The 17,125-nt window shown below is 37.6% G+C and overlaps 2 protein-coding genes across 3 annotated transcripts in view; both read right to left on the bottom strand.

The window, feature by feature from the left end:
* The window catches only part of scaf11 (SR-related CTD-associated factor 11), a 651,915-nt gene that overhangs the window by 231,329 nt on the left and 403,461 nt on the right, over positions 1-17,125 (bottom strand). The gene's annotated exons all lie outside the window — the stretch shown is intronic.
* slc38a2 (solute carrier family 38 member 2) overlaps positions 11,837-17,125 on the bottom strand; it is a 73,411-nt gene continuing 68,122 nt past the window's right edge. For both annotated transcript variants that reach the window (XM_051928691.1, XM_028810648.2), the window contains exons 11-16: positions 17,008-17,087; positions 16,558-16,658; positions 16,164-16,288; positions 14,945-15,089; positions 14,751-14,848; positions 11,837-14,184 (exon numbers count right to left, since the gene is read on the bottom strand). In XM_051928691.1, coding sequence (XP_051784651.1) covers positions 14,077-14,184; positions 14,751-14,848; positions 14,945-15,089; positions 16,164-16,288; positions 16,558-16,658; positions 17,008-17,087 — 657 coding nt within the window. In that variant the 3' untranslated portion in view covers positions 11,837-14,076. The remainder of the gene's footprint in view (positions 14,185-14,750; positions 14,849-14,944; positions 15,090-16,163; positions 16,289-16,557; positions 16,659-17,007; positions 17,088-17,125) is intronic.

The raw sequence follows: 17,125 nt of genomic DNA, 5'->3' as shown, positions 1-17,125 counted from the left end.
TCCATTACATGGATATCAAACACACACACACGCACACTTGCAGACACACTCACACACACGGGACAAATTAGCAATCTTAGACTGTGGGAGGAAACCGGAACACCCAGAAGAAACCTTGTTGTGTGGTACCACTAGGGAATCCATTCCCGGACAGGTTTATCAATTCCCGGGAATTCAGGAATCCCGCATGTCATTCCCGGGAAATCCAGGCTCCTGGGGAATGACATAGTGCACAGGCATCTCACATGTGAACGGTTTTAGAACGAGCAACACTTATTTTTAATAAAACTACTGCAATATGTGGACACCAATAAAAGACTAACCTTATCTCTTATCTACAAGCAGTTCATGCTGTCATATAAGTACATGTATCTTTAGCTGCGGTAATAAAAGCGTAGAAAGCACAATGTGTCGAGCGTGCAGTCGTCCAGGCGAGTGCGCACCTTCGTGCAGAGTACACCAGCCACTGAGAAAGCATGCTCTGCCTCCACTGAAGTAGACGGCACAGTCATCAGATACTGATACACCTGTTTTAAACAACGCCTGTGCTTGCTGTTGCTCTGAAACACCGCCATTTCAGCTTTTACTGATGCATCCAGTTTCTTGTCATCATTCTGTGATGGCAAGTTTCTTGGCACAGATAATGCGGATGCAACAGACTGACGCATTGAAATTTCAAGTTGCTGTTCAAATCTGTCAACAGCACAGACGTCAATGAACTCTGCCCCGTCCCAGCATTTGTGAGCTGCAGAGTGCAGACTCCTCCCACTCCACTGTGCTCAGTCAGCCGGGAGACTGACTGCTGCTGGTCTGTTGTTGACTGAATTAATCGGCAACACACTACACTGTGGGACAAAAAACCGTGCCACTTAATTATTTTCAACTATAACTGTTATTTATTGATCGATTTTTACACTTTTACATGCCATATATGCGAGTTTGGCCGTTCCCGGGAATGAAAAATGTCCGGGAATCCCGGGCTGGAATGGATTCCCTAGGTACCACCTTGCCACCCAAAAATTACATTCAATATCTTGAAATAAGTTCATGTCTTTTTATAGACATCTTAAAATGTATTTGAGATATCATAAAGCCTCATAACTTCATATAACATTGCCAGGGCAGACTTCAGCTTTCTATAAACCCCTAATAATGAAATAAGGTCTAGTGCAGTGGTTCCCAACCTTTTTTTGGCCATGCCCCACCTAGGCCTCCCTAAAATCATGATGTCCCCCACTGTAACATACCTTATTCTTATTATTACCTATTCAAAAAGTGAACTCCTACTCACATGGAGGAAGCCCATAATGTCATTAATTTGGTCTAAACAAGCTTCCAAAGAACATGGAAACAAAAGAGGGAAAGGATAGTTGCAGTACTGACAAAGAAATCACTAAGAAATTGTTAAATAAAAATAATATAATATGAATTAATATGAAACTACAGCAAATACAGTTTTGAAAATGTATAATAAGAGACATGATATTCATAAATATAAAATAACTTTAATGACAGCTTTTTCTGTAATATTTTGATCATTTTATATTTTTGTTATATTGCAAAATTTTACAATCATTGTTACAACTCATATTATTTTAATGGTAAAAATGATTTCTATGTAGAAAAACCCAAGCTGGTTGTAAAATCATAAATGAAATGGTTCTTCACCATCCCTTCTATGTTTCTATAAATATATAAATGTCTCTGCAAAAAAATAAAAATAAAAATTATTTGTTTATTTTTTTCTATCATTTTTAATAGTGAATTTCTGTTTTTTAATTTTATAAATTTTTAATGTACCTAAATTCTCAAATTGCCCCCCTAAAAAATCAAATTGCCTCCCAGTGGGGTGTGCGCCCCACTTTGGGAATCACCGGTCTAGACAATGAATATTCAGTTGGATGCTTCTGTTTATAGAGCGGCCTTGGACAGATGAACATCCTGTGAGGTGGAACAAACTCAAGAGGTGGATCTGGAAAACAGGTGAATACTTATTTGACTAAGTCTGTAAACTGAAAGGAATACTGTTAAGATTCATGGCAGTTTAAATATGTGCATCTCCATAGAAATTCTCCCAAAGTCTATAGGAGATTTTGAGGTTTTTTTTTTAATATGGAGTATTAAGTGTCCTTGTTATTTTCACATTGAAATGTGTATTTATCAATGTCAGTGTCTATTTTTGTTGTGTTGGATGTTTACTGTATCGCTATTTTTTTTTCTTGTGGGCACTATCATTTTGTTGAGGCATTGTCTAGTGACAATGGGCTATTATTTATTGTATCAGTATGCTGCTGCTGGAGAATGTGAATTTCCAATTGGGATTAATAAAGTATCTATCTATCTATCTATCTATCTATCTATCTATCTATCTATCTATCTATCTATCTATCTATCTATCTATCTATCTATCTATCTATCTATCTATCTATCTATCTATCTATCTATCTATCTATTTCTAGTGTGCTCCATAACTTCAGTCCGTGACATCCACAGTCCCCTTATTCTTCCCATAACTTGCCTTATAGATGTGGAAAAGAACAGGTTAGCCTTCCTCCCAAATTTTATACTATACCTTTCTCCAAATTGCCCAATCCTCTGCCAACTTGCCCAGTTCCCCATTCTGCCAAAATCCATTCCATAATGTAAGCACCCCCACCTCCATAATCTTTCAAAAACATGCACTTCGTTAACACCTTCATAGCATAAGTCAATCCAAATCTTATTCTGCTGCTGCAAATAAAGTGTCCAGTCCTTGGCCATTTCCATAAATCAACATCATGCAATCAGTAGTCCTTGGATTTTTCTCAAGTCTTGCATCCCAATTTATCATTTACCACACCCAAAGAGTTACCCACCCTAATTTTATTCTACACTTGCTGCCAGTGTGCCCAGTCCTATGCAAGTTTGCTAGGTTTACCTCACCTGAGCATACATTCACATTGTAAGATCCACAGACCCTCACATCTTAAAAAATAACTTGCCCCCCAACCTGTCTTGTACTACACCCACAGGACAAGTCCAACCTAAGTCTTATTCTGCCTTTATGATCAGGATACCAATATTTTCTTGAACATAAATTTTGCCCTCCTTCAGGCCTGAACATTTCTCAGTTGCTTTCTGATTAAATTTTGTCATTTCACTAAGCCTGCCAAAAAAATTAGCTTCAAACTATTCTCTAGATTTTCGGTAGTAACCAAAATCAACCCAAGGCACAACACTTTTTTACTAACCACAAACACTTGATGTCTCATACACATGCTCAACTACCCCAAAGGGTGGGATTACTGAAGAAGACAGAAAAAAGAAGCTCTGAGATTAGCAGACATGGCACTTAGTGAGCACTTTGGTGGCATCTTCAAGATGCTTCACCTTTTTGTCCAACCCTTTGTGTCACAGGGGCAACTCGTATGCCTACTATCCACCAGCCCTGTGAGGCTTGCTGGCAATGATACACCCAGGGCAGATGAACTCTAGCAGCCCGGAGACATGTCTAAAGTGCTCTAACATGATGATAATGGGACTGCTTTTATGCTAGCTTCTCCAGGTAGACCTATCCTCCTCAGACAGATCTTGACACCTGGGCAGCTTGTCCCTCTTTGGTTCAAACCCAAATGCACTACACTATTATTTCTGTAGCACATCTGGGTAGCTCTCAAAGTGCATCACTGTGCCATAGCACACTGGTTGAAAAACACTGCTCTACTGTAGATGACTGTGCCTATTTTCATGTCACTTGCATTTTTCAGAAACATGTTTTAGGTCTTGTACCCCAATTGTTGTCCCCAATGCTTCTACACTTTGAAACAGTACTTACACCATATACAGTTAGCCAACTCTGTTATAACAAGAGCGGGAAAAAGTCTGTGTGTTATCCTCAATTACTTTGCCTGCTGCTGTCACATCGGTCCGTCCCAAGCTCAGTTATCTTCTTTTTTCTTCAAATGAATGATTTATTGACGAGGTGCTTCATTAAAGAAATAACCAAATTTTCCTTGATTTCTGAAGTTCTACTTGAAGTAGCCATCTCCAAACGCCACACTCGCTAATCTGTAGTTGCGTTAATGGCAGGAGTACACTGTGAACCACTGACGTGAACTTCAAATAGTGCGTTGATATTGTCCAATCATATTAGATTTTAAGAACCTAAAACAATACTAATTTGCTGCCAATAAATGTGGGTGTGTCTGGGGTGCAGAGAGAGTAGCATCCCCGGAAAAATCTGAAAGAAACGAATCAAAGGACAGCCTCAGGTCATCTGCTTGCCAAAAGATCAAGGACTTACATTGACTCATTTGGCTGGCGCCCTTCATTCAGGAAACATGGGTATTCACATAGAATTTTTTTTTATTCACACAGAAATTAAATAATGTCACACATAAGCGCATAGGGAGCCGCATAAAGACCCGACGAGCAGCATAGTATATCGTGCCAGGGGACAAAGGCGGGGTATTAACCTCTCTTTCTTTATCACTACAGAAAGACAGAAACAACACGGCCTTGATTTCACCCGGACTCCCTAATCACGTGCTACCACTTCCGCATTCCATCCCTTCCTCTGGTCCACTTCTGATGATGTCATGACTCCCATACACCACCTCAGTTCCTTCCCAGTATTCCATCTGCCTGTTTCCGGTCCCACCCCATAAATTGTTCCCTTCCACCATTTTCATGTTGTCTGTTGTAATGCTGGGAAGCAATATCACTGACCTTATTTCAAAACTGTACAGTATACGGGGCAGAAAAACCCCAAACCTTTATGATCTTGTTGTTTCTTTATTACAACAAGTACAAGTCAGAACCAGTTTTTAATGGATGCTGACATGCACTGGCACATGCAAATGAAAAAATTAAATTCATTATTATTTCTCATTACCTAATTAATTTGAATTTTTTAAATATTTACAAACCATTACAAACCGCCACTGTTATACACTAATTTGACAAGCGTTCTGTATTTTAAATCAGTTACTCTAAACGAGCAGACGTCGATTTAAATGACTCCCACCCTTTTCACATTAGCAGTTCACATCATTAGCCCTTGAAATTCTTCTTACTCTCATGTTTTGCAGGTTCTCATAGAGGCTGAAACTGCTTTGTCATAATGACAAATCTTTTCTTCCTTCGTTTCCTTTCTCTGTGTTTTATTTATAAACATGAGAGCCACTCCTTTTCACCTTCACATATTCCTGCAGCTAGTCAGCTAATTTAAAAATCCAGAGGCTATACAGCCAAAACATTGTGTCTCTTACCTTCTTTTCTTTTCAACTCGGGAATAACCGTTACCTTTTCTTTCCTTCACAGAACCTTGTTGACACAGTCCATCATTTACTTCATTATTGAACATGTTTAATTCCCTTAAGGAGTGCAAGACACCAGCAGTTAACTGACTCAGCTGTTATAAGGGAAAACAGTCATGCACACACACACACACACACACACACACACACACACAAGCATGGGCCTAGTTCAGATTAACCATAAGTTAAGATGCCATGTGAGTGCTAAAATGGAGAACTTAGAGAAAGTCCCTCACAAAGACTGGAAGAACATTCACACTCTACAGACCAGAATTCACAGCCAATTTCCTGGTGCTGCGAGACATCCTGTTCCATCTTGCTTCCTAACTTGCATCAAAATGTAAAAGTTTATGAGATGATGAGATTACCTAAATAAAAATGGTTGGCCTCTGACATTGAGCTTTTCATTTTGCTCCAGACTCTGATCCTGATGAATGCCAGTGGCTGCAGGTGTTTGTTACAACCAGATTGTTGCGCCAATTGTTACTGTTAATGGGACAGGCCATTTACTTAAAAGGTCCTACTCTGCTTTTATTGCATCAAAAGTTTCCCTTCCTTGAGAAAATCAAGTAACTGTTCCTTTAACAGAGGTGGTAAGTACCATTAATCCTGGTTTCCTCCTGCTTATTTCTCAAAACTTTATTAAACTATGGGGCTCTGCCCCCTGTTCGCTTCACTCACCAACCCCCAGGTGGGTGCTATGCACTAGCCACTTTGTGGCTCTGCCGCTTGCATATGGAGAAGCGGATGTACAATTTAAACAGATTGTTATTTTCATTGGAATCGTTACATATGCATAAATAGACCTAACTATTTTACATTACAGTGAGTTATTAACCATAGTAAAAAATAGCAAAACATAATAAATTGAAAGAAAATTATGTTTCATGTTGCGTTAGAGGAATTCATTGTTTTATACGTTTTCATTCTGTTTGGCTTTGAAATTAACACACAAATACTTTTTAAACTTACACTTTTACTGTAAAACTTCAGTAAAAACAATATTTGGAATTAACTTTTCATCAGTATCACATTGAATTTTGATTCCGTGTTTGGACTTACATTATGACAATGCAACGTATAACTGCCTGTGAGTGAATATTGGTTCTTTCTCTCTAATAAGTAATCTGACTTTTTTTGAATGTTTGTCCCTGTGATTTGTTAATTGTCGTAGTAAACGTTATTCTAACGGGAAACTGTAAATGTTTTAAAATAAATGGCATATCAAGATCACCTTTGGTGTCTAATGTTATCCATGGAAGATGTACTACATTACCTTTCTTGTTTCTGCACCATCACCACCAACTGTTTCAGCATAGTCTATATGCATTTAGCAATAAGATGCTGCAGATGTTCTATCAGACGGTTGTGGCGAGCGCCCTCTTCTACACAGTGGTGTGCTGGGGAGGCAGCATAAAAAAGAAGGACACCTCACCCCTGCACAAACTGGTGAGGAAGGCAGGCTCTATTGTAGGCACGGAGCTGGACAGTTTGACATCTGTGGCAGAGCCTCGGGTGCTCAGCAGGCTCATGTCAATCATAGAGAATCCACTGCATCCACTAAACAGTATCATCTCCAGACAGAGGAGCAGCTTCAGCGACAGACTGCTGTCACTGTCCTGCTCCACTGACAGACTGAGAAGATCGTTCCTCCCCCACACTATGTGACTCTTCAATTCCACCCGGGGGGGGTAAACGTTAACATTATACAAAGTTATTGTCTGTTTTTACCTACATTTTTATTACTCTTTAATTTAATTTTTTTTTGTATCAGTATGCTGCTGCTGGAGTATGTGAATTTCCCCTTGGGATTAATAAAGTATCTATCTATCTATCTATCTATCTATCTATCTATCTATCTATCTATCTATCTATCTATCTATCTATCTATCTATCTATCTATCTATCTATCTATCTATCTATCTATCTATCTATCTATCTATCTATCTATCTATCTATCTATCTATCTATCTATCTAACTAATTTGCTGTGTAACTGATCAACAATTTTCACGTTAATTCATTTGACTTCATCGTTTCAAGGTGCTAGGATTGCCCGTGTACTCATTTCTTCTGTTGATAACCCTTTCGGGATGAAATTCTTCAATAAGATTTGGACATAATAAGTTTTCTTTTATTGGGAACATAAAGTGAGGAAAATGTAAAAATGTATAAGAGCTGAGAGCGTAGGATATGTGTCTGACAAAAGTATTCATATGAATGAGAGGTGAGAGCACCGTGGGCGTGGGAACCAGAAATGGTTGAGAGGAGGGCGTGACTTGAAAAAATCTCTTGGCAATAGTCTCGCCTTGTCTCAAGATTTTCTTTTATAATAGAGAGAAATAGCTTCTTTGTGGCATGCATAGGTGTTAATGGTAGCAAGTCATCTGGCTGACTTTTAACTGCTTTGCCCTTTACACCTCATTCTCAGACATCTAATCATTAAGACAAAAGAAACAATTACAACCTCTGAATCCTAAGAAGATAAAAATAGACAAACATGAATAATGAACAAACGTCTAGGTTTTAAAAATGGGAAAATAAACAGCATCTCGAGGAATCAAATTTGCACTGTTGGTAACATTTAAGAGCTGGAGTAAGTCATTGAAACAAGGATATTTATCCAACAGCAAGAACTGACGTCAAAGGAAGAAAATGGTGTGAAAGAAATCCTTGGGTCACTGTGGCCTTTCAGAACTATGCAAAGCACAGTCCCATCATCTCAGCAATCTCTAGTTCCAAACCAAATAAGTAAGTGGGGCATCTAAAAATACTGGTGGTACTGGTGGTTTAGTAGTCTGGTATAATAACATCCCAAAATTCCAACAAGTAACAGTATACTTACTCAACAATATGGTTTTTGGGACGTTCTCAATTGGCTTAACCAGGTGATATGACCCCCTGGAGCCAGGCCTCTTGGTGTTTTTAGTATTTTGAAATCTGTCAACTTCCGTAAAGCAAGAACATTTTTAATGTCACACTGACAGAAACTCTAATACCATTCTGCTGTTCCATTGTGCTTCAAGAAGAAAGCAAAATGTGTACTGCCTTGATGACTACAGACCGGTGATACTCAATCCAGTCGAGATGAATGGCTTTGAGGGATCTTCATTTTCCCTTCCAGAACTACTTAATGGTTTTTTATGCGTGTTTTGATCACAGCAACTGGCAGCCCATCATTCCATTGCCTAGAGCATCACTCAATTCATTTTTCTTTGTTTTTTATAAATGATGTAAGAAGAATTTTTAAGCGAGTTAATGTCCATAAAGCATTCGGTCCTGAAGGAATTTCAGAGTATGTTTATGACTGTTTACAACTGTAACCTAGGATGATTTTTTGATATTAGATTAGATAAACTTTATTAAAAATTCAGATGCATACAGCAGCACAAACATAAAAAAACAAGGATACAGACTCACAGGACAGGTAATACAGCCAGTCAATCAATAAGTAAATAAATAAATAAAAATAAGCTTAAAGAGTACACTGGATTGAATTACCTGATAGCAGTGGGCAGAAGAGACCCCCAGAGGCGCTTCTTAGCACACTGTGATGGAATGAGCCCATGGCTAAAAGAACTCCAAATGAGCTCCTCCTGCAGGGGATGGAGGGGATTTTTCATGATGGCATCCAATTTTGCCATCTTCCCCTTTTCCATAACAGCTTCAACTGTGTCTAAGGTTCACCCTGTGATAGAGCAAGTCTTCCTGATAAGTTTCTTCAGACATTGTGCTTCTATTGAGCTCAAGTTGCTCCCCCATGAAACTGCAGTGTAGAACGCCACGCTGGCAATTACGGACTGGTAGAACATTTCCAGCCACTTGTTGCATACATCACAAGACCAGAGTCTCCTTATAAAGTACAGTCTGCTCTGGCCCTCCTTGTACAGCACCACTGAGTTGTCAGACCAGTCCAGTTTGTTGTTTATTTGAACCAACATGTACTTGAAGCTCTGCACCACTTCCAAGTCTTTCCCCTGAATGGTGACAGGTCTTAGACTCTTCATGGCACATTGAAAGTCCACCTCCAGCTCTTTTGTCTTGTTGATGTTGAGCTGCAGGTTCTTGTCCCTACACCACAAGACAAAGTTCTTCACAACTATTCTGTACTTTTAGATGATGTGATGCAACTCTCCTATTATTGCCTTTTCCTATACTCTGATATGCTGTAGTGTATTTGTTATAAACAGTATTTATGTGAATTTCCCCTTGGGATTAATAAAGTATCTATCTATCTATCTATCTATCTATCTATCTATCTATCTATCTATCTATCTATCTATCTATCTATCTATCTATCTATCTATCTATCTATCTATCTATTTGGGGTAATTACATTTCTGGAGATTTTATTGATTTTATCGACCAAATTAAATCATCTGATTTATGTGGTCTTGATTTGTCTTGAGATTAGGACCGCCAATGTGCTTGAACATTAGGATACTTGTTTTGCTATATGCCTAAAGAACCCCGATGACCTTTAGAATATTCATTACTTTGTAACGGATGCACATACTGTATGTGTTATTAAAATGGTATTGTTTATTATTTAATATATTGTAAATTATTTGTTTTAAGATTCTCTAATGAATGAAATGCAGCTTCTGAAAGGTACCAGCCCAATAGACATCATTGAGCTTTCCACTATTTTGACATTTTTAATGTTGTCAAACATCTTAGTTTCTAAATTTTGAAATCTCTGCAATTGTTTTATCCTCAAACATAATGCGCTCAAATTAAAATCTAATGAATGCAGAAATGCATTATATTTTATGACGAGGATTTTAAACATTATAGCTTGCTTAATATGTCTCATAAAAGTAGAAAAAGTTGTAAATGGTGTTCTGAGATTTTATTAGGTAAGGAAGACAGAAGTGTCAAGGTAAGGTTGTAATACTCCGTAACTGTGATGTGCTACATGTTGATGAGCAGTAGCACATACAAGTAAAAATGAACTCTACTCTGTGCATGTGACAATAATGACCTAATAAACCTATTAAGAAAAGGTTTTGCATTAAATACATGTTTGTGCTCCTTGCAGCAGGTAAATAAAACCACAGCTGGGCACTTTAAGCTAGGAGTGTATCTTTAGATCATTTGGAGAAGACCTTTAGGAGCACATGGAGCATATGTAAAGTCTTCATGCAAGACACCATGGACAAGAACAATCACACCAAAGAAACAAAGCAATATGTTGTGATGTGTAGCTGCCCTTTTAGCATTTTGTTAGGATTCTGCAGGGGTGACATCTCCTCTAGGGTTGGCTGCTGTTGTGCAGTAAAAGCTGGTAGGATGTCCTCTGATTCCTTCAACAGTATCATGACAATGTTAAAATGAATGAAATTGACCGTTTAGTTTACATAAACGCAGAGGCCTCCAATGTGCTCACAGAACAACACTTAGAACAGTTGGTATTGGTTTTTATGAGGGATTCAGATGTACTGCATATTGATAATATTTGCATTTCAACCTCATACAAGCTCATGATGTGCAAAGTTGTGCAGTTTACAGTTTCTTATAGACAACAGGCATCATACGTAATCTTAAAGGTTAAATCATATTTTCCAGTGTCACAGCTGCTGTCAAGATATACTAATCACATTAACTCAGGCCTACTGACTTTAAATGCAAGTCAGTTAATAAGATAACAGAGATGAGGGCTTATCGGTTCACTCTTACTAAACCATCTCTATTCTGACCTGCATCTTTCTGGAATTCTCAACCATCTTTTTCCAAGTCAGTGTTGTTGAAGGACGGAGATTAACTCAACAGAAAGAGGCGCAAGACAGGGAACAACATCCATCATAGCACATAACATTCTCAAACCTGCTTAATCCAAATCAGGGTCATAGGGGATCAGAATATACCCTTGGTGTAATCAGCTAAGTGCCAGTCCATCACTGGGCCCACTCATACACACCCACACAGGGTCAATTTGATCTCAACAGCATATCTTTGCACATGTACACAGAAGTGAAAAAACTCACAAAGATGTGGGGAGAATGTGCATTTGAAATGTGCAAAATTGACACATACAATAACCAGCAATGGGGTTTAAATTCAGGACGCTGGTATGCACTGTGGATGCAGGAGCCAAGCCTACAACAGTATCCTTAGTATGCTACAGGAAACCATGGTCCAACCCTGAAGCCCCAGGGACCAAAACCATTCTTGAATATGTGAAGCCCCAGGGCCCAAAACCATTCTTGAGTATGTCATAAGTCCATCACAGGGTACACACACTCGCTTGTACTGGGCCTAAAGGCTTTTGGGATGAGGGAAAGTAACTGGAGTTCTCTAGTGGTTAGGGAAGCTCATGCCAATTGCACTGATAAGACCCCAAATGAAATTCAGACCCAGTTGTCTGAAACTGTGAGACTGAGGTCCACCACTGTGTCTCCCATTATTTGAGATACTTCAACATAAACAGAAAAAAAAGCAGGGCTGCACTTTACTGTACCTTTCATCTGTGAGCTTTGTCCTTGGAGTTGCTGTGTTCATGGTGCAGGGACATACAAAAGGCACAACTCACTCATGGGGTAATCTATAACTTTTATTTATTCATAATTAATAATTACAGGATATACATAATGTTTCACTGAAACAAGAGTGTAGCACTGGTGATAATGAGCCCTCGTCGTAAGTGACACACTTTTCAGCTAGTGTGCTCCTCATCAGTGCTAGAATACTGAAAGTATGTTTGCAGGACCAACGCATACAGTAATTCAAGTTTACATACAAGCACTGTCAGATAGTTAACTCCAGATTTCACACACAACAGATGTTTAGCTATTAGTTTATATTGCATTTAAATCCACTGTAGATAAATAAAAAAACAAATACAACAATTCCAGACTAACAACAGTTAACATCAACAACTGTTGTTGAAAGTTCAAGTAACAGCAGTCAGGTTCTGACTGATGGGATCTCATAGATAAACTGGGTTAAACTGTAAATACTGTCATGTTATCGTACCTGGCACTACGACAGAACTAAAAAGCAATGGGTAATGCCAATTATTGCCCGCAAATAACACAGACCCTTTGTTATTTTACTTTCAATATTTACTTTATGCATTGCATACTGGTAATTACTGTTAGTGGTTTGCTGGGCTCTGACTACCAACAAAATTGACAAGAATTGGTCCATTTTAACTGATTGGTGGTGGTTAAAACAGTTTTCATTTTAGGACAACAGAGGGCAACGTTATTTAACAAGTTGCCAAAAAAAATTGTAACATAAAAACAAAATGTGTATGTACAAATATATACATATATACACTTATATAAATATAGCAAAATAGATTAAATAGTGCTCCATAAATAGAGGAACAGGTAAACCACAGATGATGGTGAAGTCTGCAATTGGAAGCACATTCAACACTTTGTGGAAAAAAAAGCAATCCTGGTCATGATGATGAAAGTGTCCAGTAGGAATTATTGTCAACACTTGTACACACAATGCTTCACTGAAGAAGCTGTCTACATTATTAAAGCCCAGGAAGGACTTCATTTAAAATTAAGCTGCCACTGCACAAGAAACATCACGAAAAAGTCAAATGAAGAAAGAGGGAGGTATTACAGTAGTACAAGATACAGTCTAGATCTTGGCTCAGATTTTACAGATCTTTTCTCATGTCTAGCAGCCACCATACAGAAAATGGTCCATATCAAAGTTGTAGGGTGTAAAGTGTGATTTTAAAGAAAAGGTTATTCAAAATATTTCCACTCTTGTGGCTGAACAAAAAGGTACTAAGGATGGCACTTTGTTGCTCAGTTGTGCTGTCCCTTTACACAATGATTATACCTTTTGCATGTGGCGTGTTGTATTAGTATTAAAGCTCTGCTTCAAAAACACGTAGTGTAGACAATGAGACAAACTGTCAAAATCTTCCAACTTCATCCTGTGTACAGTGGACAGGTAAAATATCTCCACTGCAATTCTCCCACAAATGTACAAGTGTTTTTGGCTTTAGGGTAAATAGTACACAAGGTAGTTCTTGGTTTGTATCTCATTAAACCATAAAATCTATCCTCTATAAAGCTAATTAGGAGTATTACTGCGCCCATTTTTCTTGAGACAAATACTGTTAAAACTGATTATACAGTGTTCTGATAAATACAGTAGATCATGATCTAATATAAACTCTATCATATATAATTTATACATTCTCAAAACTGTTGATACAGTAACTACCTATTAGATTACTTGTACAACTTTTTGGTAAACTAAAGTAGAAGTGAACGGACAATTTTTAATACCTACTGAAATAATCTGATGTTTCCTAATCAGTCTCATTCATGGCAAACTCAAGTCAGTTTTTAAATAAGATTCACAGATCCTTGTCAAAAATGAAAAAAAATCAGAAACAACCTACTCTCCAAATATCATTTCTGTACCTGCATAACTTTTTCTCATGTATTACTAAATTACACATGTCCCTGCTTTAGGCACGCTCAATATTATATGCACGATAACTAAGATAAGAAAGTCTCAATTATAAAAATATCACTAACAGGGCAATCTTTGCCATCTATGTGGCCTAATACCATACTGTACAAAGTTAATTACATTCTCTTGGAATGGTATAAATCACTGCTCACAGTCTGTGGTTGAGCAAAACATTTGTGCTATGATGCTTTTCAGCAAATCCAGTATATTTCCCACCAAACATCCATTCGTCTTCTAAGAGTTTTTATGCACTTGATAATGTGAGACAAGCTAGAGTGCCGATGAGGCTGAACTCCATAGACTAAAAGGATAGTTTCCCACTGAGTGGTTTAGTTACCATTAGTTTTAGCATGATGAGAATTATGGATCCAGTCCAGGGTAATCAACGTCATGCAGACAATCATGACAATAAATCCACAAATAAGGAAGATTGTAGCCTGAAAAAAAGCAGAAAATGTTGTTAATTAATACAGCAAATGCCTCCATTCTAACAAATAAAATCTTTTGTAGTGGTTCTTCAACTTTTGCATTACAAAGCACTTTATTTATTTAAAATCAATACCCTTTAAGGCCCACTGTAATTTCTTCATATATTATTGGCAATTCTATAGTAAACAGCTGATAAATACATTGATGTTTACAACCCGGGCTTGACCGTCATTGGCAATACCAATTCTGCATTTTTAGCTGAATAGCTCATTTCACTTGGCATACAGGCCATGATTTTCTGTTACTCCAATCCACTTTTGGTGATAGAGTTAAAATGTCACAAATACAGCTAGTGAATATTAAAAAGGCTGAAATGAAACAGGTATGTCTTTAAACAAATATGTATTTGCTGCAGACTTAATTATCCCCAAAATAAAAAAGCAAATAATTCTGGTTTCAGTGGGAAATGGCAATATGAAAAGCACTCACATGCTCATTACAATATTTAGAGAGTATAGAAAACTGAATCTAAAGGGGAAATTTTCTGACTTCTTCTAAAAGCAAAGAAACCTACCCCAATCTTCTGTACAGATTTCATTGACTCCTTTTGCACTAGCTTAATGTAAAATGCAGAAGGAAGGATAAAGATCAGCATAGCAGCAGCAGAAGCCCCTGTAAGACAGAACATAAATATTAAGAGGTGAAAAAGGGTTTTGCTGTGTGCATACTTGATTGAAAAATAAATCCAGTTGATTAAAAAAAACTTACCAATAAATCCAAAGATGTCCTTGATATTAGGAACATAAATGACCAGAACATTAGTGAAAGCAAGAAGGAAAAGAGTGATCGCTATGTGACGAAGCCAGCTGAATTCTTTGGAGGGGCATAAAAACTGATTCAGTGAAGTACGGATCTGAAAATAAAAAAGAAAAGACATTCAAAAAAGGAAGTGAGATTTGATTCTTTAGTAAAAGGACACATTTTGCATCTTTAAAAATGGAGTTTTTCTGTTTATGTTTTATATATGTGCACTAACACTAACCTATGTGGGACTTGGCTCCTCAATTTGTTGATTAACAATGAATGAGGAGAACAAAGTCACCTAGGATGCCCTAGTTGACATGTAATTGGGGACAGTGCTGCAGAATTTCCTTTGATAAAAACTGAATTGTGGTGCTCCTCTGCAACATCAGCTCTTCCATGAACCAAAACACAAGCATTTACTTAACAGAGCTAACAAAATAGATTGTCACACTAAGTGTTACATTTAAAATATTTTTCAAGCATAATGGAAGCCTTGCCACACCCAAAGTGAATTCCTGTTATGTACCTGATGCTGTAGGATAGGCTCTGGGCCACCATGTCCACAAAATGAATGAATGCATAATGTAAATCTAAGTTGTGAACAGAAATAGGAGTTGTCTCAAGAGCAAACTGATAAGCATCACATAGATTGCTAAAAACAACCATTAAGGTGTACATTAAACTACTGTGTTGGAATCTACCCAGTTCACATCAATCTCCTAGTATCACAATTTCCTCTATTGCTAGAATGAAATTGCTCCTTTACGAGGGGAAGTTCTTTAATGCACACCTGTAAAACTGTTTTATGCAGTTTCAAATGTTCTCTGTTTACTACACTGTCTAGCCTTGATGTGTTTGCCACAGCTTTTGTCCCACCAACCCCAAAGATGTGTAGTTTATGGTATCCTTCAAATTCCAAACTGGCCTGTGTATTTACTGTGTGAATGGACCTGGAATGACTGTTTCCCATCCAGTGCTGCAATCCTGAACGGGACTCAGCAGGCTTAAGAATGCTATGTCATTGTCATTCATAACAAACTTTTTAAATACTTGTTTATTAGGAATTAATGAAATATTGATTCTTTTTTTATATTTTATCCTTTTAATAAACTGGATAGTAAAAAAAATAGTACAAAGCTCTAAAAATGGCCCACACGTAGTTACTGTACTTCAAATGACTTACTGGAAAAAGAACGACTGGAACGGTCAGGGTGACTGCTGTCAAAACTGCAAGTCGCACAATAAGCAGGATGGCATCAAACTTGTACACATGTGAATAGGTATGAAGCAGTTCTGATTCCACATTGCCTAGAAGCAAATATCAACAGTCACATGATGGTGTCTCAGAAATGAATCTCAACAATAAATTTCAAAATATATTATGTGGAAACAAACCCCTAAACATCTTTAAAACTTACTTATTGCTCAACAACATAAAATCAATATGCATGCAAAAAAAAGGCCTATGCACTTGGCACTACATGTAATATAGCACTACTACAGTCTATATTCTAATTGTAAAATGTACTAAATACATTGCTAAAACAGAAGAAAACACAAGGGGACTGTGAACATACCATAGAAGGTCAGGTATCCAAAGAGAGCAGCTAGAAGGTACATTACAAACATGGCAAAAAAGGAAACATTGGACACATTCTGCATTCTCTTGCGGGATCGGCTGTAGTGAAAAAAATAATGTGTCAACACATTTTCATTTAGTTCTCTCTAGGTAAACTCTATACACCCACATATTACACCACCTATTAACCTCAAATATTGCAAAGATAAGTTGAGCAAAATCACCATTTATTGGCTAATTGAACAGATTACAATAAGCAAGCTTTCCAGGCAGCAACCTACCTGAAGAAGGGACCTGAGCTGCTTCAAAAGCTTGCATATTGTAATCTGTTCAGTTAGCCAATAAAAGGTGTCATTTTGCTTGAGTTCTGATTGCTACTATAATGGCTAACATGGTACAACACCGGTACAACACCCTAGTACCATAAATATTGTAAAGACTTGCTTACCCTTTGAGTTCCTCATAAATAGGTAGTACAGCAGGGTGGCACACAAATGCAAAGGTCAGAATAGGAACTGCATAAACAGTCTGTGGGAAAAAAAATGTTTTAACAATGTGCAAGGAAA

Source organism: Erpetoichthys calabaricus, chromosome 1 (assembly GCF_900747795.2).
Source record: "Erpetoichthys calabaricus chromosome 1, fErpCal1.3, whole genome shotgun sequence".
In the NCBI taxonomy this organism is placed as follows: domain Eukaryota; kingdom Metazoa; phylum Chordata; class Cladistia; order Polypteriformes; family Polypteridae; genus Erpetoichthys; species Erpetoichthys calabaricus.
The sequence above is the reverse complement of the archived record's forward strand: the minus strand, read 5'-3'. Positions and strand labels throughout refer to the sequence as shown.